The sequence below is a fragment of the Diachasmimorpha longicaudata genome, chromosome 6, assembly GCF_034640455.1.
Source record: "Diachasmimorpha longicaudata isolate KC_UGA_2023 chromosome 6, iyDiaLong2, whole genome shotgun sequence".
Classification (NCBI taxonomy): Eukaryota; Metazoa; Arthropoda; class Insecta; order Hymenoptera; family Braconidae; genus Diachasmimorpha; species Diachasmimorpha longicaudata.
This window is the reverse complement of record NC_087230.1, coordinates 10,071,033-10,091,296: the sequence shown is the minus strand read 5'-3', so window position 1 is coordinate 10,091,296 and position 20,264 is coordinate 10,071,033. Positions and strand designations below refer to the sequence as shown.

The 20,264-nt window shown below is 39.6% G+C and overlaps 7 protein-coding genes across 16 annotated transcripts; 4 read left to right on the top strand and 3 right to left on the bottom strand.

The window, feature by feature from the left end:
• Nucleotides 1-225: 225 nt before the first annotated feature.
• On the bottom strand, nucleotides 226-2,837 carry LOC135163746 (dnaJ homolog subfamily B member 12). Of its 6 annotated transcripts, none has more exons than XM_064123494.1 (7): nucleotides 2,512-2,837; nucleotides 2,223-2,437; nucleotides 1,850-2,003; nucleotides 1,600-1,745; nucleotides 1,129-1,522; nucleotides 871-1,034; nucleotides 226-770 (listed from the first exon to the last, which is right to left on the bottom strand). In XM_064123494.1, the coding sequence occupies exons 2-7, from the start codon at nucleotides 2,353-2,355 to the stop codon at nucleotides 661-663; spliced, it is 1,101 nt and encodes a 366-aa protein (XP_063979564.1). In that variant the 5' UTR covers nucleotides 2,356-2,437; nucleotides 2,512-2,837; the 3' UTR covers nucleotides 226-660. The 6 variants fall into 6 exon arrangements, with proteins under 6 accessions (XP_063979564.1, XP_063979562.1, XP_063979560.1 ...); XM_064123492.1 differs by having other exon boundaries at nucleotides 2,223-2,377; XM_064123490.1 differs by having other exon boundaries at nucleotides 2,223-2,523; nucleotides 2,628-2,837.
• A 130-nt stretch (nucleotides 2,838-2,967) lies between these two features.
• On the top strand, nucleotides 2,968-7,289 carry LOC135163743 (arginine/serine-rich protein PNISR). The gene is made up of 10 exons (XM_064123486.1): nucleotides 2,968-3,085; nucleotides 3,162-3,383; nucleotides 3,485-4,260; nucleotides 4,389-4,619; nucleotides 4,719-4,821; nucleotides 5,432-5,503; nucleotides 5,745-5,836; nucleotides 5,941-6,088; nucleotides 6,174-6,805; nucleotides 6,993-7,289. The coding sequence occupies exons 2-9, from the start codon at nucleotides 3,254-3,256 to the stop codon at nucleotides 6,776-6,778; spliced, it is 2,157 nt and encodes a 718-aa protein (XP_063979556.1). The 5' UTR covers nucleotides 2,968-3,085; nucleotides 3,162-3,253; the 3' UTR covers nucleotides 6,779-6,805; nucleotides 6,993-7,289.
• Nucleotides 6,815-9,257, bottom strand: LOC135163748 (dehydrodolichyl diphosphate synthase complex subunit Nus1). Its single transcript, XM_064123499.1, has 4 exons — nucleotides 8,969-9,257; nucleotides 8,674-8,802; nucleotides 8,285-8,528; nucleotides 6,815-8,198 (listed from the first exon to the last, which is right to left on the bottom strand). The coding sequence occupies exons 1-4, from the start codon at nucleotides 9,255-9,257 to the stop codon at nucleotides 8,108-8,110; spliced, it is 753 nt and encodes a 250-aa protein (XP_063979569.1). The 3' UTR covers nucleotides 6,815-8,107.
• A 137-nt stretch (nucleotides 9,258-9,394) lies between these two features.
• LOC135163749 (uncharacterized) lies at nucleotides 9,395-11,181 on the top strand. 2 transcript variants are annotated; one of them, XM_064123500.1, is made up of 3 exons: nucleotides 9,395-9,526; nucleotides 9,990-10,091; nucleotides 10,469-11,181. In XM_064123500.1, the coding sequence occupies exon 3, from the start codon at nucleotides 10,469-10,471 to the stop codon at nucleotides 11,048-11,050; it is 582 nt and encodes a 193-aa protein (XP_063979570.1). In that variant the 5' UTR covers nucleotides 9,395-9,526; nucleotides 9,990-10,091; the 3' UTR covers nucleotides 11,051-11,181. The 2 variants fall into 2 exon arrangements, with proteins under 2 accessions (XP_063979570.1, XP_063979571.1); XM_064123501.1 differs by lacking the exon at nucleotides 9,395-9,526 and adding an exon at nucleotides 9,579-9,597.
• A 429-nt stretch (nucleotides 11,182-11,610) lies between these two features.
• On the top strand, nucleotides 11,611-13,989 carry LOC135163745 (inactive peptidyl-prolyl cis-trans isomerase FKBP6). The gene is made up of 6 exons (XM_064123488.1): nucleotides 11,611-11,861; nucleotides 12,097-12,340; nucleotides 12,447-12,907; nucleotides 13,077-13,265; nucleotides 13,355-13,466; nucleotides 13,550-13,989. The coding sequence occupies exons 1-6, from the start codon at nucleotides 11,824-11,826 to the stop codon at nucleotides 13,838-13,840; spliced, it is 1,335 nt and encodes a 444-aa protein (XP_063979558.1). The 5' UTR covers nucleotides 11,611-11,823; the 3' UTR covers nucleotides 13,841-13,989.
• Nucleotides 13,990-14,093: 104 nt separating this feature from the next.
• On the top strand, nucleotides 14,094-19,230 carry Pold1 (DNA polymerase delta subunit 1). Of its 4 annotated transcripts, none has more exons than XM_064123483.1 (5): nucleotides 14,094-14,293; nucleotides 14,586-14,688; nucleotides 14,798-14,833; nucleotides 15,098-18,223; nucleotides 18,955-19,230. In XM_064123483.1, exons 1-4 carry the CDS (start codon nucleotides 14,238-14,240, stop codon nucleotides 18,215-18,217), a joined length of 3,315 nt encoding a protein of 1,104 aa, XP_063979553.1. In that variant the 5' UTR covers nucleotides 14,094-14,237; the 3' UTR covers nucleotides 18,218-18,223; nucleotides 18,955-19,230. The 4 variants fall into 4 exon arrangements, with proteins under 4 accessions (XP_063979553.1, XP_063979552.1, XP_063979554.1 ...); XM_064123482.1 differs by having other exon boundaries at nucleotides 14,095-14,293; nucleotides 14,795-14,833; XM_064123484.1 differs by lacking the exon at nucleotides 14,798-14,833 and having other exon boundaries at nucleotides 14,096-14,293.
• On the bottom strand, nucleotides 18,230-20,170 carry LOC135163750 (ADP-ribosylation factor-like protein 1). Its single transcript, XM_064123502.1, has 5 exons — nucleotides 19,912-20,170; nucleotides 19,661-19,760; nucleotides 19,437-19,553; nucleotides 19,259-19,370; nucleotides 18,230-19,146 (listed from the first exon to the last, which is right to left on the bottom strand). The coding sequence occupies exons 1-5, from the start codon at nucleotides 19,913-19,915 to the stop codon at nucleotides 18,937-18,939; spliced, it is 543 nt and encodes a 180-aa protein (XP_063979572.1). The 5' UTR covers nucleotides 19,916-20,170; the 3' UTR covers nucleotides 18,230-18,936.
• Nucleotides 20,171-20,264: the final 94 nt, after the last annotated feature.

The following is a 20,264-nucleotide window of genomic DNA, read 5'->3' as shown; positions in this document are numbered from 1 at the left end:
ATGGAAATATTCAGTAAATTAATTATGTATTGGGCAATTTGGTTTTTGATTGACCAATCGGAATAATTTGCATGAGTAATTGTGAATTATTTCAAAGAAGCTTCGAACCGTTAGCGGTAGGTGGAGCTTTGAGGTCAATAAAATTGTTAGGATTTTTGTCGTTATAGTATTTTTCATGCTGTAGAAATAAAAAAAAACTAATCCTGGGCGAAATTGGACAAATCATTTATTGCAGGTAAAACAACAATTTTTATTCACCAATATTAATTATCATATACATGGATACTCTGCATTATATGATGCATTAAATAAATAAGTGCACATTACTCATACATCTTTCTACTCCGCGTCGAATTGATAATTAATCATTAAAAGACCTGTAAATTTCCATGGGTGTACAGACAAAGAATTAAGTCATAATAGTAGAAGAAACCTTAATTTCGATACATGTTGCTGACCGACTGAGAAATATCTGAATTGTTAATAAAAATGCAGTACAGATTAGCTTTACTCGTTGGTTCTCAAGAGTTTTCATTGCAAGCTGATATACCTCACGCTCGACTCCAGTATTTTCTACAGCATTCAAGTGGATAATTGATACACAATGTATGTATATTATACACCTATCTACAATTTAAGATGCAAGATGAATTATCTAGTTTATGCATGGATTTCCTGGAGTTTACGGCACGACGGGGTGTCCATGTTTTTTGCCCTTTGGAATAGCTCAGCGTCACCGAAGTTTCTCGCCTTCCAGGCCATTGAGTCCTCTGAAAAAATATAATTATCGTACATGATTATTTTTATTACTTGACAAGTGGAAGAGCAGGAATTACATCGAAAGCAAATGATTGTCTGAAAAATACTGACTGTAAGTTCTTTCTTTATAACAAGTACTCCTGAGATTTATCATGTACTCCTCCTCGACAGATATTTCCAATCTACGCAAACTGCCCTGGTACTCGCTGGGGAAATTCTCCTTGACGTAATAGGGCACTTTGAGATCTTGGGTGGTCCTCTCAACCGAATATTTCCTGGGGAATAAAATAAACAACCCGTATGTGATGCTTTAAACGTCATTTTATTTTCCGAAAAAAAATCCAAAATCAGATTGAATATTTCACTTACGCATTCGAGTGTAAACTATAGAGAGGATCAGAGATGAAGAAACTGCTCATCATGGTGAGAACGATTAATAAAAGCACTGGTAGCATTTGTAGGAAGGCAGTGTAGCCATTGGTTTGCTCTCTGTGGGCATGCTGTGGCTGACTATCAGGTGTTTGTCTCATCCATCTGCCACCAGTTCGTCTCATATAGAACTCTTGCTGCGGAAAACCACCTCCGAAGAACATGTTGAACAATTCCTCAGCTGTAAAGTCAGTCTCAAATCCTCGCGAATAGTTGTAGTGGGTGTGAGTTGATCGTGAATGCGCTGATTGCATTCGATCTTCGTCTGAGCCGTAGAGGTCATACTGCTTTCTTTTTTCAGGATCTGTGAGGACTGCCACAGCATTACCAATTGCTGCAAATCATCACGAAAATTACAGTTAAAATATATTTAAGAAGAACTGAAATCCTCCATTAATATTTCGAACATACCTTTGAATGATTCAGCTGCACCTGGGGCTTTATTCTTGTCAGGGTGAAGCTGCAGGGCCAGTTTTTTGTATGCCTTCTTGATTTCACTATCAGTGGCCTCCTTAGTTACACCCAATATCTCGTAATAATCTTTACACTTCTTTATCCTGCAAACGAAAACTAAAGAGTCAGATTTCTTCAGGAACAGCTCAATGCACATACCGAAAATTTATCTTATCACCAGGAATGTATGATTTTAGCTGTTTCTTACCGTTTAACATAATCGTACTGTTCCTTTGAATACTCGACATTCACATGTGGCTGACTATTTTCCTTATTTGTTGTCGTTTGGCGTTTTCTGACTTCTGGCTCAGGATCTGATTTTTTATTCTGCTTCGACAACATCGAGACTCTCGCGAGAATTTCTAGAATAATCGTAGGAAACTGAGGGCTACGAATAACCAGTCCATAGATTTATCTCACCAATGTTAATACCATTGGACCCGAATAAACACGTATAACAAGCCTTTAAGTATCTTAAAAATAATGTATTTTCAAATTTTACTGAATGTTCAATCGAAATCATAATAAAATAAATATGGGTAAATCTAAATCAATCAGCACAATTTGAAGGAACACTCTACCTTCAACCCTTTTGGTGGGGTAAAGTTTCATAGCTTTCCTGGCGAATTTTTCAGCATCTTCGAATTTGCTGTCCCGAATACACTGATCAGCAAGATCCAGACATCGATCTGCCTCATCTTTATTGCTGTCCATGTCCTTTAATTCTTTCCAAAAACTGCAACAAAGAATTGAAAGCCCAAGACTATTCACGGATATAAAACCGATCAGGCGCTGACTGGGCAAAATCGTAGAGAAATCCAATTAACCAATTCATTCAATCGTCACTGTCTCTCCATCAAATTGAATTACCTCAGTGATAAACTACGTCACAATGAAATAAGAGAATATGCCGTAAGAATTGCACCTCCATGCACATCAGCTATTAAGAGTTTTCATTGTGAGTAAAAAGTACACATCATATTTACCACCTACGATTATCCACCACGTAGTTGTCACGAGTCTCACCCCTCACAGGGTCCACATTGGTCCGCTAGGTTTCGCATTGGGTCAATTTCAATTATCAAGTAAGTAAATTGTACGTGTAGAAACTCCAAGCCCAGTCGTTTTTCGATTAATAATTCATGAATGTCGGACCTCATACACATTGACGCCCTATATTTTCCACTAGCTCACATGTGACACAGATATGAGATCAAAATGGCAGCTCTCAATAAAAGAAATAAAAAACAAGAGCCATAATCATCGCATAAAAAAGTTCCTAGAAAGCATCAGTAATGTTCAGGAACATTTCCCTAGGGTTTTTTCTCACTTTGTGTGGAGAGTTGAAAAGCTGCCTTAAGACCAAATTCACCTTTTGTCGAAGAGTTTCCCACGGATTCATGAAACAATCTTTCAGTCTTAATTTATGATTGAGTGTCGTTGAGTAATTATACACCGGACTTTGCACATTATTGCTCCATTTCAGTGATTTTTATACCTTAGTTGGGTTTTTGCACTAGGTGCGTGTTTCAGTGCCGAAACTCGCTAGCAGTGGTGTACTCAACCCTCCTGGATGTACTCCTACAATTGATTAATATCCAAAAACAATGATATGGACGTGCATTTGAAAGAGGACTATTCTTATCATATGAAGATGAACAGGGAGATGTTCGAGGGCAAGGATTATCCTACCCAGTGGGCACTCAATCCCTCCATGTATCAGAATATGAGCAACGATGAAGGTAATCTCCTAGTAAATTCACAACCTCATTTATTGACAAGGGCACTTGAACTGTAACATTGTCCCTAAAAATCAGCCCTGAAATAATAAAAATTATTGCAGTTGATTGGGCAGCTCTAGCCCAGCAATGGATAAAAATGAAAGAGACAATAGTACCCCCCGCGCCTCCTCCTCCCTCTCTGTGTAACGAATTATCAAATGATGGTGGGGGTGAGGCCCCCATGGACATGGACACCAAGGAGGACGACGTTCCTCCAGCCCCTCCAGCCCCTAATATAAGTGGTTCCGATAATTGGAACTCGTGGAGTCAGTGGGGCCAGTGGAATGCGACAGCTCCAGGGGGTGCCTGCTGGGAGTGGAGTGGTGTACCACCACCAGGTGTTACAATGGGTCCCGATGGTAAACCCATGGGTCTTCCAAATGTTCCAATTCCTCCAGTCTCCCCTGCACCACCAATCACCAATCGTGGTGGTCACAGTGGTCACAATGCTCCTTACTCCTATAATTCAGTAGCTCCAATTCAGCCCACATTCAATTCAGGAATCCAAGGGTACTGGAGTGGAGACACTCAGAATCCCCCGCCCTTCGTCAAGGGAATGAGGCACGGGCCGAGGGTGCCTCATCTTCGATGTGATATCATGAGAAATCGTGAGGAAAAAGAGAAGACCCCTGAGGAGGACACTTCTGCTGTTCTCGATGCAGCTAAACGCCGACAGCTGCCGGCTTGGATTCGCGAGGGACTCGAAAAGATGGAGAGGGAGAAGCACAAAGCTGTGGAGAGAGAGAGACAGGAGATGCTGAGGAAACAGGAACTTGAGGCGAGAAAAATAGCCGAGGATGAGGCCAGAGCTGTTCTTAACCCCAGCAAGAGCAAATTTGTAATTTTATATGTTTTTATGAATTTTTATTCAAAATTCAATTATGTACAATTGGAATTCCCTTGACTCTTTTGAACGTAGACAAGGGAATTCGTAAGATAGTGATTCGATGATTCGATGTTATGCAGGAATCGGATTCAGACAAAGAGGTGGAACCGGAAGCTGATAATCCCAGCCAAGAGGAGGACCATCATAATCTCGATGGCAGTCCTGATATTGTCATGAGACCAAGACGATCCCGGTTCAGGGATGCTGGTTCACCCGAGCAGAGAGTTACAATTAATAAGGAAAGCAGTCCTTTAGCTTCGGTTGGCCAAAATTTTGTTAAGCGCTCTCGAGAGGAAATCCTTCAAGATGTGGTAAGTTACGGTTGTTTCCCAAACTGCAGCTATTTGATTAGAAATCCTATTGGTAAGTTTTTAAAATGATCATTAAATTTTCAATTAAATTTTATGCAGATGCTGAAGGTCAGGCGTTCATTAACGGAAATATTATTGGAGGTAACAAACGAGGAAATATCGAACGTGTGCAGAGAAGTATGGAATCGCTCTCGTGCCAAAGGTACCACTGATAATCACCAACCAAATCTAACTAATAACTGTGTAAAAAAAGATACCATTTTTTTTCAAATATCTGATCTAATAATTAGCTTGAGTATGGACATTTTCTTTCTCATCAGCGTCGATGTGTTGGACCAACTGGCGCCATTGTACATAAATCACAAGGTGTACATTAAAAGAGCGGTTACCTCCCACCCCTTAAGTTATCCCACTTATTTTTACTCATAGCAATGATTTTCAGGATTTGCGATAAAACGAGCGGCCAAGGTGATAGTCACTCCGTTATAATGCCCATTTGATTTCTAGTTTTTGCATATGCCTGCCTCTCCTATTATTTCAGTACATCCTCAATTTTATATTCATTGAATTGTTGACATGCGAATGAATGCCACTGTTTTATTGGCCAACTCTGTGCTTGATATTTATTAATAATTCATTGTAAGTAAAATTGATGAAGGAATCAGGGAGCCGTATTTGGGGGTATTTTACGGAGAAGATTATCTCGAGTGGAGCGAAAGAACATTTCAGTAAAAGCGAATAAACATGTTTGATATGAGAAAGACAAAGGAGTCAGTGAATATTCCGCCACTAAATTCGTGTGTATTACAAAGCCCCTGCAGGAGGCACCCCCATCGCATCCTTGAACACCACGGCCCCTCTTGCTCAGATCACTCGAAAACTCGGTGAGTAAATGAATTCGTACTTTTAATGTGAGTATTACTAAAGAAATTGTAGAAGGTTTGTAGTCATTGAGCATCGTAGGTACGGTGGATGCAAGTGGCCAGTGTGGGTTACCACAGGCCTCTTTTCTGCCATCCCTACGTCATTGCGACGAGAATAATGTGATTTTCGATTTTATTGATGATGTTGAGCCAGGGGAGATTTATTCGTCGACGGGAATTTATTTGGTTTTTGTATATCCAGGTCTGGGCATCTATGGCGACAGCAACAGTGAGTCTGAGGAGGAGCAGGAGACGTGCCAGACTGAGGAGCATGATAGTGACAGTGAGCTCAAGGTGAGGATAGAAATACATAACTTGAAATTTTTTTTTTTCGCCCACAATTTAATCTGGCAAAATTTTTGATTGCATTGTCTTAATAATTATTTTTTCTCAATTAGGAAACATTGAGAAGACGTCAAGCAGCCTTTAAAAAAACTGAAGAGGAAATAGAGGCCCGTATCCTCGAGGAAGAAGAGAAAGAGCAGCGGGAGGAAGAGGATTCGAATAAAAACGACAACCATACGCATGACACCGCTATCGAAGAAGGTAGGATTGAATATTGAGAGATAAACTATAAATTCCCACTTGAAAAAATCATGATTGGCATTTAAATTCCTCTACTCCCCAACAGCCGAAGAGAAAGGGCCCCCCGACTCAAGAGAATCATCACCAAGTTCATCAAGCGGTGGTCAGACTCCGAAGCATCTGCAGCCAGTTGCGGAGGCCCGAGACAACCACAAACCCAGAACTCCCAGCACTCCCTCGCGTTCTCCCGAGTCCACCAGCAGCAACACTTCCCCCAGCTCTTCCTCAAGCTCGTCTCCCTCCTCGGACTCTAGCAGAGACGTTAAAAAACGACGCAAAAGAAAATCAAAATCCCGGAGTCCATCACGAGCCAGAAAATCACGATCGCGCAGTCGTTCCCGCGACACGAGGCGCAAGGACTACAGATCGAGATCCTCCAGCAGAAAATCCACCTTGAAAATCACTCGCGATAGAAAACGAAGGAGTCGTGACGGTAGGTCACGCTCGAGGTCACGCAGGCGCTCACGTTCCTATTCCAGAAGGCGCAGTAGGGAAAGGAGGCACTCCAGGTCACGTTCAAGAACGAGAAAGCATTATGGTCACTCGTCGAAACGTCGGAGCAGAACAAAATCAAAGGAGCGGAGAAGATCGAGATCAAAATCCAGGGGTCATCGTGATGGTAAGAAGTCATCGCGACGATACAGGGATTGATTCAGCACAGAAACAACATAATAAAAGGTTGTATGATCCATTCCAATCATTTATTTCTATTGCTTTGTCCCTTAGACGGAGGAATCGACGATGAATTATTAATTAAATGTGCATGGCCACTAGTACTTGATGCACTCGATTTAATGATCGATTCATCAGACGTACTCTCACATTCGTGGGACCATGATCTTGAGGGGATTTCATTCTGTTTCAGGCTTCCGGTCTCTGGGATTCAGCAGCTTCAATGGTATAATAACGGTTATTTACGAATTTTAGTAATAATTATGATAAGGACAAAGGATGTGAGTGAATGTTGCCTCTCTGAATGTGATTTTGTTTCTTCTCTCGTTTTTTCCTCTTCCTTTCTTACTTATCATAGGCGAAATCCATTTGCGCGAGTCAGAGACTGAATGAACCAATGAATCGTTTAATATTAATGATCATCTAATGTATATAATCTTATAATCTTAACGAAATATATTCAGTCTTCATTTTGACTTTACAAAGGAAATACTTTGAACATTCTACGAATTTATTTCAATAGTTTGTGTTATTGATCTGTTTCTTACATCATTGATCGCGGAAGTTGTAATTTTTTTTTATAAAATATGCTCGGATTTTTGTTCTACATTATAGATGAATTGAATGATAATGGAATGCACGACTATTGCTGGAGAATTATGGTGAAACTCCTGGAATTTATTTGCTAAGATCATCCGCAGGTGAAATTTACTCTTTCATACTGTTTTGTCACTTCATCTATTTGATAGATTCTCGACAAAATAGGGCTTCAGCATAAAATTGTAAATGCACGTATATCAAATCTTCAATTCAGTAGAATTGTATTAAAATTCAACAATAAATTAAAAGGATTACATTTTTTTTTCATCAGAAGTTTTTAAAATTTTCTTTCCAAAATGGAATGGTAAAATTTCTGATGAAATAAAATTGCAAAATATACAAAACAATGTGTAATCGAAGGTCACCTGATATTTCCTTTCTTGAATTGAAGATTGAATTACACTTTTAAAATCATCTTTTGAGATACATCTCTCTGAGATACCTCGAATTATTGTTTCACTTTTGTTTATCAATTCAGCAAGTAAACCCCATAAATAAATGATTACATCCTTAAATACTTATTATTTACATTGACATAAGCCGTCAACCATTTGGTATTCCGCATTAGTTGCAATTACATGGCCATTTGTTGGTCTCCATCATTATTTCTCCGTTAATTTATCGGTGGTTGCCTCGTTGAGGTAGTAAATCATGTGCACAGGCAGCTGTTGAAGTAATAATTTCAACCAAACTTCAATACTAGATGGACTATTTGCCATATCGTTGCTCACAACAACCATACTTCACCAGTATGTCCATGAAATTTTGGTGAGACACGTGGTGGTGAGTTGATAAGTGACTGCAACAATAATTACCTTGTTATTAATCCTAACAGACGAGTCTTTTTTTATCTTAAAAAACAGAAAGTAGAAACGGAAAACTCACATGAATTCTGTTACGCGTATATGCCATGGAAGCAATCCGAATGTGGAAAACGTTTTGCCGCACACTATTGCGAGATCTGGATCGGGGAAGTTGAAATGCAATTTTTCGTCCATAAGGTTTATGTCAATTTCATTGGTTTTTAGGAGTCCTTTAGTCACTGCATGGGAGAGCTCCTTGGTCAACTCGATTATCTCGTGTTTACCATTTTCGTACGATAGAAAATGAATTTTTGTGGTCGTGAAGCCTGAAAGAATACGTTTTTCGAAGTTGTAGAAAATTTCTTATGGTTTTTTTGTAAATCTTGTTTCTTTGGATAAAATACATATAAAGAGCTGAAGTTCAATTGTTGAATAGGCAGCCGATTATTCTGAATAAATAGAAATCATTACCATTAATTCCGTTTGCTGCATGAGCCTTTGGTGTGATTTTCTCCATCTCCCAAGTAACTCTCGACTCGAGATTCGGCGTGAGGGTTTCGAAAACTCTCTTTAATTTGCTTGCATTCTTTCTGATTACACCTGAGATGCCAAAAAATTATTACTGGTACAACAAATTTAACCAGAAAATGTAAGGTGAAGTGAAAAAGAAATTGTTGACTTCAAAAAAATTTCGATCACTGTTACAATCGTGAAAGATTCTATCGATATTCAATTTAAAATTGTGCTATGCTGAGATAGAACTTACCATTTTGATCATAAAAACTGATATGCGGTATTTCCAACGTAACCGTCCAACTAACAAACTTAGCGAGATCAACGAAGGATATGTCCTCGTACGCTACAGCAATTACTATGTGTCCAGGTAACTTTTTAATCCTCCCCACGTCATACCTTACGGGCCCAACACTTCCTGACCCAATCCGACTGAATCGTTTATTAAATTGCCGCTTTACTAACGTCCATTGGCCTGAGATAACCAAGTAAACGCTGTAAGCGAAGTGGACGATCGCCAGAATGACGTGAAGCAGGGACATCTTGCCACGTGGATCAGGAACAATTTATTCTGCATAATCGTCCTTTGACTGACAATAGTGGGACTCTTAGGCCCCAGCTCGTTCACACCACTGTTGGCACTGATAGCGATAACAACCGGCTTCGGAAAACGTATCACGAGGCCTATGACATCGCGTTCGTTAACAAGGATGACGGTCAGACGCCAGCGACGGTAGCGGAAACACTGGGCGGCATGTGGCAACAATCAGCTGCCGTGAGTTCCCCACGTCACCGCAATTAAAGGCCAACTGTAGGTGGCAAGTAGATAGCCTACGGGTGATTGCTTTTTGCAAAATGAAATAATCCTATCGTTTGTACTAGGTATCTATCCGTTTGTACTGAGCTCAAGATGTTTGGTTAGTTTCTCATTTCTTTATAAATAAATCATTAAAAATCCAACATGAGGCTGGCTGATAGATTACTAAAAATTGATATTTTTTAATAGCTTCACTGCATATCGATAGAGAATCCTTGGTAGTTCATCAATTAATTTGTTTAATTATGGGGTACAGTGAAAAATGCGGCACCCAGAGGTCACTACTTATGTTGGATTTTTAATTATTTATTTAAAAATAAAGGGGAGACTAACAAAATATTTTAAAGTCAGCACAAACAGGTACAAACCTAGTACAAACCATAGAATTAGTTCAGTTAGCGAAAGGCAATCAATAACAACGACAAATAACAACGAACGATCGTCTCCGCCGTGACAGGTTTTTAGCCGTTAGAGTCTTTGAAAACAGCTCGACAACGTTGACATCGGCTCGGCTAATTGTTTTTCATTTCTGAAAACCTGAAATTCAACTCCCTCCAGTGTAAGTCACTAATGTAGCATTTAATTAGCCCAAAAAACTCATCATCATCAAGTTCATACAAGTGTGTTTCGTTTTATGATTTTGTCTGATCACTTTTCCTCGGAGTTAATTGTTTCAATTTACCCAACGATTTATTCAGAGTCAAAAAAATTATGACACGAGTATTTTTTTTTTACGTTCAGAAATGCACCACCCTGGGCATTTTAACTAGATCATATCAATATATCGAATAACCCATTCACCAGAATATCAAATAGACAAAGAATGAGACATATTTCTCCTTAACCTGGCATCAAAATCATAAAAATACTTCGGTCAAGCTAATCCCCCATCAATTTAAAATGATTTTGAGGCTCATCAAATCGTAAATTCTCCAGATGGATCAGGAAAACAAGCCCAATTTCGCTATGAATCTTGATTCACCCTGCCCAGCCGGACACCAGTTGACGCCTCAAGTAGACAAAGCAGTCTCGCTACTCGGGCTGGTAGGGAAGGAGAGGAAATTATTCAAAAATCAAGCCAAGAACTCCAAACGTAGGATTCAAGAGTTAGAGGCAAATCTGGCTGACAGTGAGCAAAAAGCGTATGCTATACAGCTAATGCTGAAGAAGAGAATCTCAATGATCACCAAGAGTCGTGATGCTGTAAGAGAGCAATTGGCCTCGGCACTGTTGACACAGGAATCATTGGAACGAGATAAATCTATGCTGAGAGCAGCACTAATAAAACTCCAGTCCACAACGACAGCATTGTGGGAGGATATTCCAGATATTCTTGTTCGAACTGGACATGCACCTACTGAACATGAGAACCCTGACAAGAGTGAACTTGAATTGAGCATGAAGGAGGAACTGGAGGAGAATCCCAGCAGCATGTTAAGTCCACAACTCAAGAAACAGCCCGCATTTGATGAATCACTTGATTCATCAATGGTGTACTTCAGTCCAGAAGGTAGATAAATAAGAGGCGATGAACGTACCACAATATTCTTGACCAAATACTGCATTACCTTTTCATTCATGCTTTCTTTACCTCATTTCTTTGTTGTATGCGTTAATAAATAAACAATGAGAGTTCATTTTTCGTTCAATCGTAGTTTTTATTGTTCGTGTCACCATTTTAAATAATTTATAAGTCTATAATTTGTTGATAAATATTGAGAGGGACATAGAAGGGGGAATCCCCCTAAGGGTGGCCCCCTTCACACGCATTACATCGCACAGTTAAATAATGGCGGTTGTTTTTCAAATCATTATTTTCTGTGTGTACGTGTGAAAATAATACAATTTTATCTGCCTTTGGATAGTGGAAAATTTACAAATAAAATTTGGAGAAAGCCCTGGGTTTTTACATTGAATATTTCATCCCTCATCCAGGGACTTCAGTATTTCTATTTGTGGGCACTGCTAGCTTTTTTTATATGGAATCTACAGTTGATAATATCGGAACGGTATTTACCGTTCACTGTAGAAACCACAATGACTGTTCTCCTACACTCTCTAAGCGTCAGCAATCTTCCCCATAATTTCTGTCCTAACCCGAGCACACATGAAGCTACCAGCTGACCGATAATCGCATTCTTGAATTGTTTGCTTCTTTCTTTGTTGATATCCGACGCCGGTATTACGTCATCGGACTCAACAGTGCGAACAGCCAGAGCGTCTAGATTCTCTTAAATATTTCGAATTATCACTTCACGTTTGGTTCCTCCAAATATATTAGGTGTGAAAATATGGCTAGCAGAAATCCCTTCGACGAGTTTTCCTTAAGGTAAATAATTGTACTGACACTGTACAACAATGGAAGATATCAATTGTTTTTCCTTAAAGTTAAGAGAATAAATCATCTTGTTCAGATCCCTTTGTCTTCCCCAGACCATTGTTCGATAGAATGACAATGTTATACTATTTTTTCACACATTCACTGTATAGTAATAAATGATTGAAATTCATTAACTATTTATTGGAATGATAAAGACCTTAATTGGGAAATATTTCTAATGCAGAGATTTACTCTCTGAACATGGGACAACTTTCAATGTGGGAAGTGAATTCACAGACATGGACGAGGAGTATTTATACAGAGAAAAGTTGACTTTCACTGATGAAGAATTGCTGCGGGTAATAAATATGCAAGAGTTTTTGGATGACGATGACCAGGTGGAGGAAGACTCCGAAATTCCCCAGTCAGTTGGGATACATTTTGATAAAATTAAAGAGAAAATGGAAAATTTGACTGCAGATGGAAAGGTAACACAGTTTTCTTGAGTTGAAATGTCATTGTCAAAATTCATTATTGGACCTTCAGTAGTTATTATTTTTTCTCATCAATGGCCATTCCTGTGATCACTACCAGGTGAAGAAATTAATAAGACAAAAAGGTGTTGGCCCAGTCATACCCCCAGATGCACTCGTGACCATCAAATACTCTGGTTACTTTGAAGGAGAGGACGAGCCATACGATTCATCGCATGCACGTGGCACTACTGACAGATATCAGCTCAATAATAGTGAGCTGATACCGGGCTTTGAGCTTGCTATTCAAAGTATGAGAAAGCACGAGGTCTCCATCTTCTGGGTCCATCCTGACTATGCATTTGGAGAACTGGGATGTGCTCCCCTGATTCCACCTAGTGTCGAGATCATGTTCGTTATTTCATTGATCAATTATTTGGACAATGCTTCTGTCAATAATTTTGCGAATCTCAGTATCGAGGAGAAGAAGCAATTCAAAAATGTCAAAGATAATGTAGCACACATTTTCAAAATTGCCGGCGATGGATTCAAGCAAAGGAAGTATAAGCAAGCTATTAGAGAGTAAGTACACCTGTACATATTACTTGTCCTGAAAAAATTGATTAGATTGTAAAACATCCAGAGACGAGATATCATTTGCCATTGCAATCCAATATATTTCCAATAATTTTTTAAATGATAATTGATCTCATGATCCAATGCACATTTCTTTCGCAAATTTCACGGTCAGTTACAAAAAAATCATGAGCTTCTTGGAAGAAGCGGAACTCGAGGGAGAGGAAGACCAGGATGAAATGAAAAAACTACTGACTCGGGCTGCTCAAAATTTGGCTATTTGTTACAACAGAGAGAACATGCCCCGTCAAGCATGTATTGCTTGTAACGAGGCTCCATACAAAACAGCAAAAATTCATTTTCAGTGAGTAGATCTCAATTAATTCTTGTTAAATTTTTATTAATTTTATGTTGCTTTATTAACAATTTGTACTACATCATATTAATTTACAGTTATGGAAGGGCTTTGATAAAGATGGGAGAATACAATCAGGCACTCTCAGAGTTGGAGAAATGTTTGGCTTTGGATCCAGGAAATATTTCTACTATAAAGGAAATGGAACTAGTGAGAACAAAAAATTTGAATGTCAAAAGAGTTTACTAATTTCAAAAGACAAGCACCGGTAATATCTTTACTCTAACTTTTAGGCCAATCGTTCAGCAGAGAAATACGAAGAAATTGAGAAGAAAATGTGGTCCAAGTGCTTAGGACAGTCTAAAGAAATTATTAAAGAGGATGAGTATGAACAGCTTGCTACTTCTTTTGTCCAGACTTTCGTGGATGACGAGCACATCATGCGTCAACCATTACCGGAAGGATTGCTACCACAAGCAGAGAAAGCCATTCGAAGACAAGCCGCTATGAAAAACCTTAAAGTTACTTCACATAGTAGATATGGGAAAGAGATTATCTATCTTTCGAAGATGAATTACATCTAATTTATTAGTTTTTTATATCCACCTTTTCCAAAGGCCAAGTATTATTCGAATATAATTCAGAAGACAAATGTTAAAAAGCTTATTTTGTTATCAAAGCTATTGAGAAAAAAGAGTTGCAGAAAAATAAAAGGTGCTGTGACACTGAAAAATCAAGTTTTTCTAATTTATTTATTTTGATTAGACAATCTACTACAGCATGTACTGCACATTCAACTCGTCTCTGTAATATGAACCGTTTAACCTAACCTTCCCTCCACTACTCCATGCGCCACCAGTGTTATTATATAGCAAATTTGGCAGATGACGCCGGTTTGCGCGGTTAAAGTTATTAGATTGACCTGTAAGCCTTCGTCAAACATATACCGACCTGAGAAAAATAAACTAATTATTGAGAACCATGAACAAAAGACAATTTGGATCGTCACAGACACCCGCGAAAAGGAGTAAAATTGGGTGAGTACCATTACTACATATGTGAAAGCAGATTCCGCCAAAGATGTTGAATTGTCCACTTACTTTAGTTTTCATAATAATTAACCACCTATTCGAAATTGAGGCACCAACACAGTTTTTTCATTACTCCGATGCTGCAATTTCCAAATTCAAACATTCTACCATCAGGGGATTGGACAATTAAAAAATATAACGTGTCTCTTAACCTTGAGGAGCATGGGAGCCTCCACTTTTGAAAAAAAAAAAATACATGAGGAATGGACAGCATTATGGAATATTTTTGGCCTTTCAGAAAGGATGAAGATGAGGATGACTTGCCAGGTTCTTTTGAGGCTGAATTGGCCACTATGATGGATGATGACTTTGGAGACATCACTGACATCAATGATGAACAGGTGAGGTGATTCCCTTTAAGATTCACTCCAAAATTCACTTTATTCTTCCATATTTAAATATCTAAAATTATTCCAGGGAGTTTATCAATCTTTTCTCGATTTCTAGCCGTCCACAAGTATTTATGTCGCTAGAGAACGACAGCGCGTGAGTTCTATCTCTTTTTGCGTGTCAATTCACAATCACCTTCCCCTTGTCCCCTCATTTGTGCATCAGCCATTTGCTTTTCACAAAGATATTTTTTTTTTATTATTTTCAAGTCGTTAGCGTTATTTTTTAACTTAAGACGCTTGCATATATTTTTCGAAACCCTCCTGGTACTTTTCTTTCCCTGCCAGCATTGCTAGCTAAATAAAAGAAATGTTTCGTCCAACGTTGAAGCATAAAAATGATAACAACTGGGAAATTTAGGGTCCGGAGCAGGAGAACTCGATGTCAAAATGGCTACGTCCACCACCCCCGGACTTCAATCCCCAGAAAGACACCCTGACATTCCAGCAAATTGAGATAGATCACTACACAGGTAAGGCGATGGCCGGTATGCCAGGGAACAAAGCCGGTCCAGTCCCCATAATGCGTATGTTTGGAGTGACAATGGACGGTAATTCAGTCTGCTGTCACGTGCACGGGTTCTGTCCCTACTTATTCGTCACAGCTCCCCTAAACTTCACCAACGACCACTGCAAGCCTTTCAAAGAAGCCCTGGATACAGCTGTCAAAAAAGACATGAGATCCAATCCCGAGAACGTGGTGGATGCAGTACTAGCCGTGGAGATAGTTCATAAACAGAACTTGTACGGATACTGTGGTGAGGAGAAGGCTCCCTTCTTGAAAATAACAGTTGCTCTTCCGCGTCTCGTCGCCGCCTGTAAGAGACTCCTGGAGAAAGAGGTCGTCTATTCAGCATTCCACCACGAGTACACTGCATTCGAGAGTAACATCGACGTTGACATAAGATTCATGGTGGATACATCAGTGGTAGGCTGTTCCTGGGTAGAACTTCCTCCTGGTACCTGGAAAATTAGGGGAAAATTTGATCATCAGTCGGTGCCAGTGACATCCAGATGTCAATTGGAAGTTGACGTCGCCTGGGATGCTTTCATTTCTCACGCACCAGAGGGAGAGTGGTCGAAGGTGGCTCCTTTCAGAATTCTGAGTTTCGATATCGAGTGCGCAGGAAGAAAAGGAATCTTCCCTGAGCCCAATCATGATCCTGTCATTCAGATAGCGAACATGGTTATTAAACAAGGCGATTCAGAGCCCTTTCTCAGAAATATCTTCACGCTTGACACGTGCGCACCAATTCTAGGATGCCAGGTGCTCAGTTTCGATACTGAAAAACTCATGCTGGAAAAATGGGCGGATTTTGTGAGGCAGGCGGATCCGGACATATTCACTGGTTACAACATCAACAACTTTGATTTTCCTTATCTAATTAATCGTGCACAACATCTGAATGTTCCAAATTTCGCATTTTTGGGGAGAATCAAGGATAAGAGGAGTGTCATCAAGGATCAGGTTCTGCAGAGTAAGCAAATGGGAAGGAGGGAGAATAAGTTTGTGAATTTTGAAGGAAGGGTACCCTTTGATCTACTGCTCGTTCTTGTACGAGACTACAAGCTTCGATCTTACTCTTTGAACGCAGTGAGCTACCACTTTCTTCAGGAGCAGAAGGAGGATGTTCATCACAGTATAATATCAGACCTGCAGGCAGGTGACGCCCAGACTCGTCGACGATTGGCTGTTTATTGTTTAAAGGATGCTTATTTACCACTAAGGCTGCTGGACAAGCTCATGTGCATCATTATTTACATGGAAATGGCCAGGGTGACTGGCGTCACCCTGGCAAGCCTGCTCACCCGTGGACAACAGATCAAAGTTGTCTCTCAATTGCTGAGGCATGCACGGGAACGAGATTATCTCATGCCTGCTTACCAGGGACAGGTGTCAGAGGAGCAGTACGATGGTGGTACTGTTCTCGAGCCGAAGAGAGGATTCTACAACGATCCAATAGCAACTCTAGATTTCAGCTCTCTGTATCCCAGCATCATCATGGCCCACAACATCTGCTACACAACTTTGTTGACCGTTCAGACAGTGAAGAAGTACAATCTCAGTGATGAACAGGTCACGAAAACCCCGTCGAATTCATTATTTGCCAAGGAGACGGTTCGAAAAGGAATATTGCCGGAAATTCTGGAGAATCTCCTCAGTGCTAGGAAGAAGGCAAAGGCTGAGCTTAAGAACGAGACGGATCCACTTAAGCAGAAGGTACTTGATGGACGACAATATGCTCTCAAGGTCTCTGCCAACTCGGTTTATGGATTCACTGGCGCTCAAGTGGGGAAGCTTCCTTGTTTGGAGATATCAGCTTCAGTTACAGCCTTTGGGAGAACTATGATTGAAAAGACAAAGCTCGAAGTTGAAGAACGCTTTTGCATTAAGAATGGATACCAACATGACGCTACTGTCATCTACGGTGACACGGATTCAGTTATGGTGAAGTTCGGAGTAAAGGAAATCGAGGAAGCTATGAAGCTGGGCAAAGAAGCAGCTGAATATGTCTCGGAAAAATTCATCAAGCCAATAAAGCTGGAATTTGAGAAAGTTTACTTTCCTTATCTACTTATTAATAAGAAAAGATATGCCGGCCTTTACTTCACGAGACCTGACAAATATGACAAAATGGATTGCAAGGGACTGGAGACAGTGAGGAGGGACAATTGTCCCCTGGTCGCAAATATGATGAACACTTGTTTGCAGAAATTACTGATTGAGAGAAATCCGGAGGAGGCCTTGGATTACGCTAAACAGATGATTAGTGATCTACTGTGCAACAGAATTGATATTTCCCAGTTGGTCGTGACAAAGGAGCTGACAAAGACTGATTATGCTGCTAAACAGGCTCACGTGGAGTTGGCAGCCAAGATGAAGAAACGAGATGCTGGAACTGCTCCAAAACTGGGTGATCGTGTTCCCTACGTTTTTACAAGTTCAGCAAAGGGAACACCAGCTTACATGAAAGCTGAGGATCCTATTTACGTGCTGGAGAACAGCATTCCTATTGACACGAATTATTACCTGGAGAATCAGTTGGCAAAACCATTGATTCGTATCTTTGAACCAATTCTGGGGGAAAGGGCTGAATCGCTACTTCTCAAAGGAGAGCATACGCGGACCAAAGCCATTGTTACGTCCAGAGTCGGAGCACTGGCCGCATTCACTAAAAAAAAGGAGACTTGCATTGGTTGTAAATCAGTTTTACCGCCAGAGAGAGAGAAAATGGCCCTCTGCAAGTATTGTCAATCTAAAGAAGTTGAATACTATCAGACTGAGCTGTATGCTGGGAGAAAACTTGAGGAGAAGTTCTGCAGATTGTGGACAGAGTGCCAGAGGTGCCAGGGGAGTCTTCACCAAGAGGTCCTCTGCACCAGCCGTGATTGTCCTATTTTCTACATGAGGAAAAAAGTACAAATGGAGCTGGATACACAAATGAAGAGGATCGATCGATTTGGCGTGACTGATTGGTAATTTAAGGTGAGATTGTTTTTCCTTAATTTTCATCAATTTTATTTTCATTATTCATTGAACTGAACATTGACTGTTCGATCGTTCGACAAAACAAAAACGATAAAAAAGACTGATCATTATTTTTAATTGCATTTGGTTTTTGGTCCGTTACATCAGGCCAAGTTTTTCGTAATTGTTCTTTTAATTTTTTATGGGAATGGATTATCAAAAATCTACCCAACATGTCAATTTCATTCGTGAAAATTAATTGGAATTATATTATTCAGTTTATCTAACCCGCATTTGGCATTCAGTATCACTCACACATTCAAAAATGACTCCATAGAAAAGAAAATTAGATGAACGATTACACGTAATTATAATGAAGATAAAACTTCTGGAATTGACCATGGGTGAAGGGATGAATTTACAAAGTTATTTAGACCCTTCCATAGATGTGCACGAGGAATTTATCTCTCTTTACTCATGTCAAGTCCAGAATTTACGTGGATAAAGAAAAATATTGTCTATTGATTTGACTTCCAGCGGACATCACATCATCAAAACTTGTCACATTCACGCACAAAACTATAACCATTCATGCCTCATTCAATAAACCATTCAATCATTAATAAATAACTGAATCCCCTCGCATTTTTTTTCTTCCTTCGATGACGCAAGTTTACAAAAATTTTCCTCTTATCGCAGAAATAATTTATTATTTCTGGATTAATAACGAATCATGTTCTACTTTGCAGTGCATTTGCCAGCCAGTCCATTGCTTGATCGAGCCCTTCTCCCTTTTTCGCCGATGTTTTGAAGATCTGGAATGTTCTGTTTTTCAGAGCATCGAGACCAAGTGCCTGGTGAACTTCAGCTACACTTAAACACCCTGGCATATCTTGTTTATTAGCCAGGACAACTAGGATCGCTCCCTGGAGTTCATCCTCCTGGAAAATTAATTATTATCACTCCACAATGGAATTGCGAATTAAAGCTGTATATTTATTGAAATAATACTTTGTTTATGAAAAGTAGCGACTTCAATATTTTGTTTATTACCCTGAGCATGTAGAGTAACTCATCCTTGGATATCCCTATTCTATCCCTGTCTGCTGAATCCACCACGTAAATAATAGCGTCTGTATTGGAGTAGTAACATCTCCAGTAAGGTCTAGACATAGAAAGAGTCGTGAATAAAATTGCAAAACTTTCATAACTTTACATTCTGTCAACATACCTAATACTCGTTTGTCCTCCCAAATCCCAGACCTGGAACTTGAGGTTTTTAAATGTAACTTGTTCAACGTTGAATCCAATCGTTGGGATCGTAGTAACGACCTCTCCAACCTGGAGTCTGCAACAAAATAAAGTCGTTAAAATTATTTATGAACTTCTCCAATGATGACACTGGTCTCATATCACTGTTCAAATAATAACGATGAGATAGATAAAGTAGTCAACCTGTACAGAATTGTCGTCTTGCCAGCACCATCAAGTCCAAGGATGAGAATCCTCATCTCTCGACTCCCCACGAGATTTCGAAAGTAACTCAGCAATCCACCTGCGCAGAAAATCGAGAAAAACCATGAACGATCCCTCAAATCATCCGTAAAAATTCTCCACAAATAAATTACCAAAATATTCTGATGTGATATGAAAGTTGTGACATCATTCACAGAAAAAAAATGACACATGTACACCTATCAACTCACCCATTTTATCAATGAATTTATCACGAAATCATATAAACAATTTTAATATTCCCAATGATTCGTTTGTTCTGATGATTAAAATATCTCTGAAATACCGGGGTTGCTCACACCCCACAGCAAAATTGTATATAATCACACTTGCTCACGGGTTAATCACCGCAGCTGGCCGGACTTCCTAGAGACTTCTGAAGTTTGACGTGTTGATGAATTGCCAACATTTCAGCCAATAATTCCCTCTAATACGAAACAATCGCTCCGAAGTCTTTTGATAATTGTGTCTGTCAATGTCGCCTCCCAAAAATGTCATAAAAATATCATGAGCTGAAGGCTTCGAGGAGCCCAAAGCACAGCTC

What these genes read in the sequence shown, in the direction of transcription:
- LOC135163746 (XM_064123494.1), bottom strand. Translation starts at nt 2,355, where the DNA reads ATGGACAGCAATAAAGATGAGGCAGATCGATGTCTGGATCTTGCTGAT. An exon ending in TATAGTTTACACTCGAATGC is followed by an intron (nt 1,035 to 1,128) that starts GTAAGTGAAATA and finishes TTTATTCCCCAG; the next exon opens with GAAATATTCGGTTGAGAGGA. An exon ending in TTATAAAGAAAGAACTTACA is followed by an intron (nt 771 to 870) that starts GTCAGTATTTTT and finishes ATATTTTTTCAG; the next exon opens with AGGACTCAATGGCCTGGAAG.
- LOC135163743 (XM_064123486.1), top strand. Translation starts at nt 3,254, where the DNA reads ATGGACGTGCATTTGAAAGAGGACTATTCTTATCATATGAAGATGAAC. An exon ending in GAATCGCTCTCGTGCCAAAG is followed by an intron (nt 4,822 to 5,431) that starts GTACCACTGATA and finishes TGTATTACAAAG; the next exon opens with CCCCTGCAGGAGGCACCCCC. An exon ending in ATAGTGACAGTGAGCTCAAG is followed by an intron (nt 5,837 to 5,940) that starts GTGAGGATAGAA and finishes TTTCTCAATTAG; the next exon opens with GAAACATTGAGAAGACGTCA.
- LOC135163748 (XM_064123499.1), bottom strand. Translation starts at nt 9,257, where the DNA reads ATGTCCCTGCTTCACGTCATTCTGGCGATCGTCCACTTCGCTTACAGC. An exon ending in CAGTTTTTATGATCAAAATG is followed by an intron (nt 8,803 to 8,968) that starts GTAAGTTCTATC and finishes TTGGCATCTCAG; the next exon opens with GTGTAATCAGAAAGAATGCA. An exon ending in ATACGCGTAACAGAATTCAT is followed by an intron (nt 8,199 to 8,284) that starts GTGAGTTTTCCG and finishes TTATTGTTGCAG; the next exon opens with TCACTTATCAACTCACCACC.
- LOC135163749 (XM_064123500.1), top strand. Translation starts at nt 10,469, where the DNA reads ATGGATCAGGAAAACAAGCCCAATTTCGCTATGAATCTTGATTCACCC.
- LOC135163745 (XM_064123488.1), top strand. Translation starts at nt 11,824, where the DNA reads ATGGCTAGCAGAAATCCCTTCGACGAGTTTTCCTTAAG. An exon ending in ATTTGACTGCAGATGGAAAG is followed by an intron (nt 12,341 to 12,446) that starts GTAACACAGTTT and finishes GATCACTACCAG; the next exon opens with GTGAAGAAATTAATAAGACA. An exon ending in TATAAGCAAGCTATTAGAGA is followed by an intron (nt 12,908 to 13,076) that starts GTAAGTACACCT and finishes TTTCACGGTCAG; the next exon opens with TTACAAAAAAATCATGAGCT.
- Pold1 (XM_064123482.1), top strand. Translation starts at nt 14,238, where the DNA reads ATGAACAAAAGACAATTTGGATCGTCACAGACACCCGCGAAAAGGAGT. An exon ending in GCGAAAAGGAGTAAAATTGG is followed by an intron (nt 14,294 to 14,585) that starts GTGAGTACCATT and finishes TTGGCCTTTCAG; the next exon opens with AAAGGATGAAGATGAGGATG. An exon ending in CTGACATCAATGATGAACAG is followed by an intron (nt 14,689 to 14,794) that starts GTGAGGTGATTC and finishes CTCGATTTCTAG; the next exon opens with CCGTCCACAAGTATTTATGT.
- LOC135163750 (XM_064123502.1), bottom strand. An exon ending in AAGACGACAATTCTGTACAG is followed by an intron (nt 19,554 to 19,660) that starts GTTGACTACTTT and finishes ATTTTGTTGCAG; the next exon opens with ACTCCAGGTTGGAGAGGTCG. An exon ending in AGTTACTCTACATGCTCAGG is followed by an intron (nt 19,147 to 19,258) that starts GTAATAAACAAA and finishes TTAATTTTCCAG; the next exon opens with GAGGATGAACTCCAGGGAGC.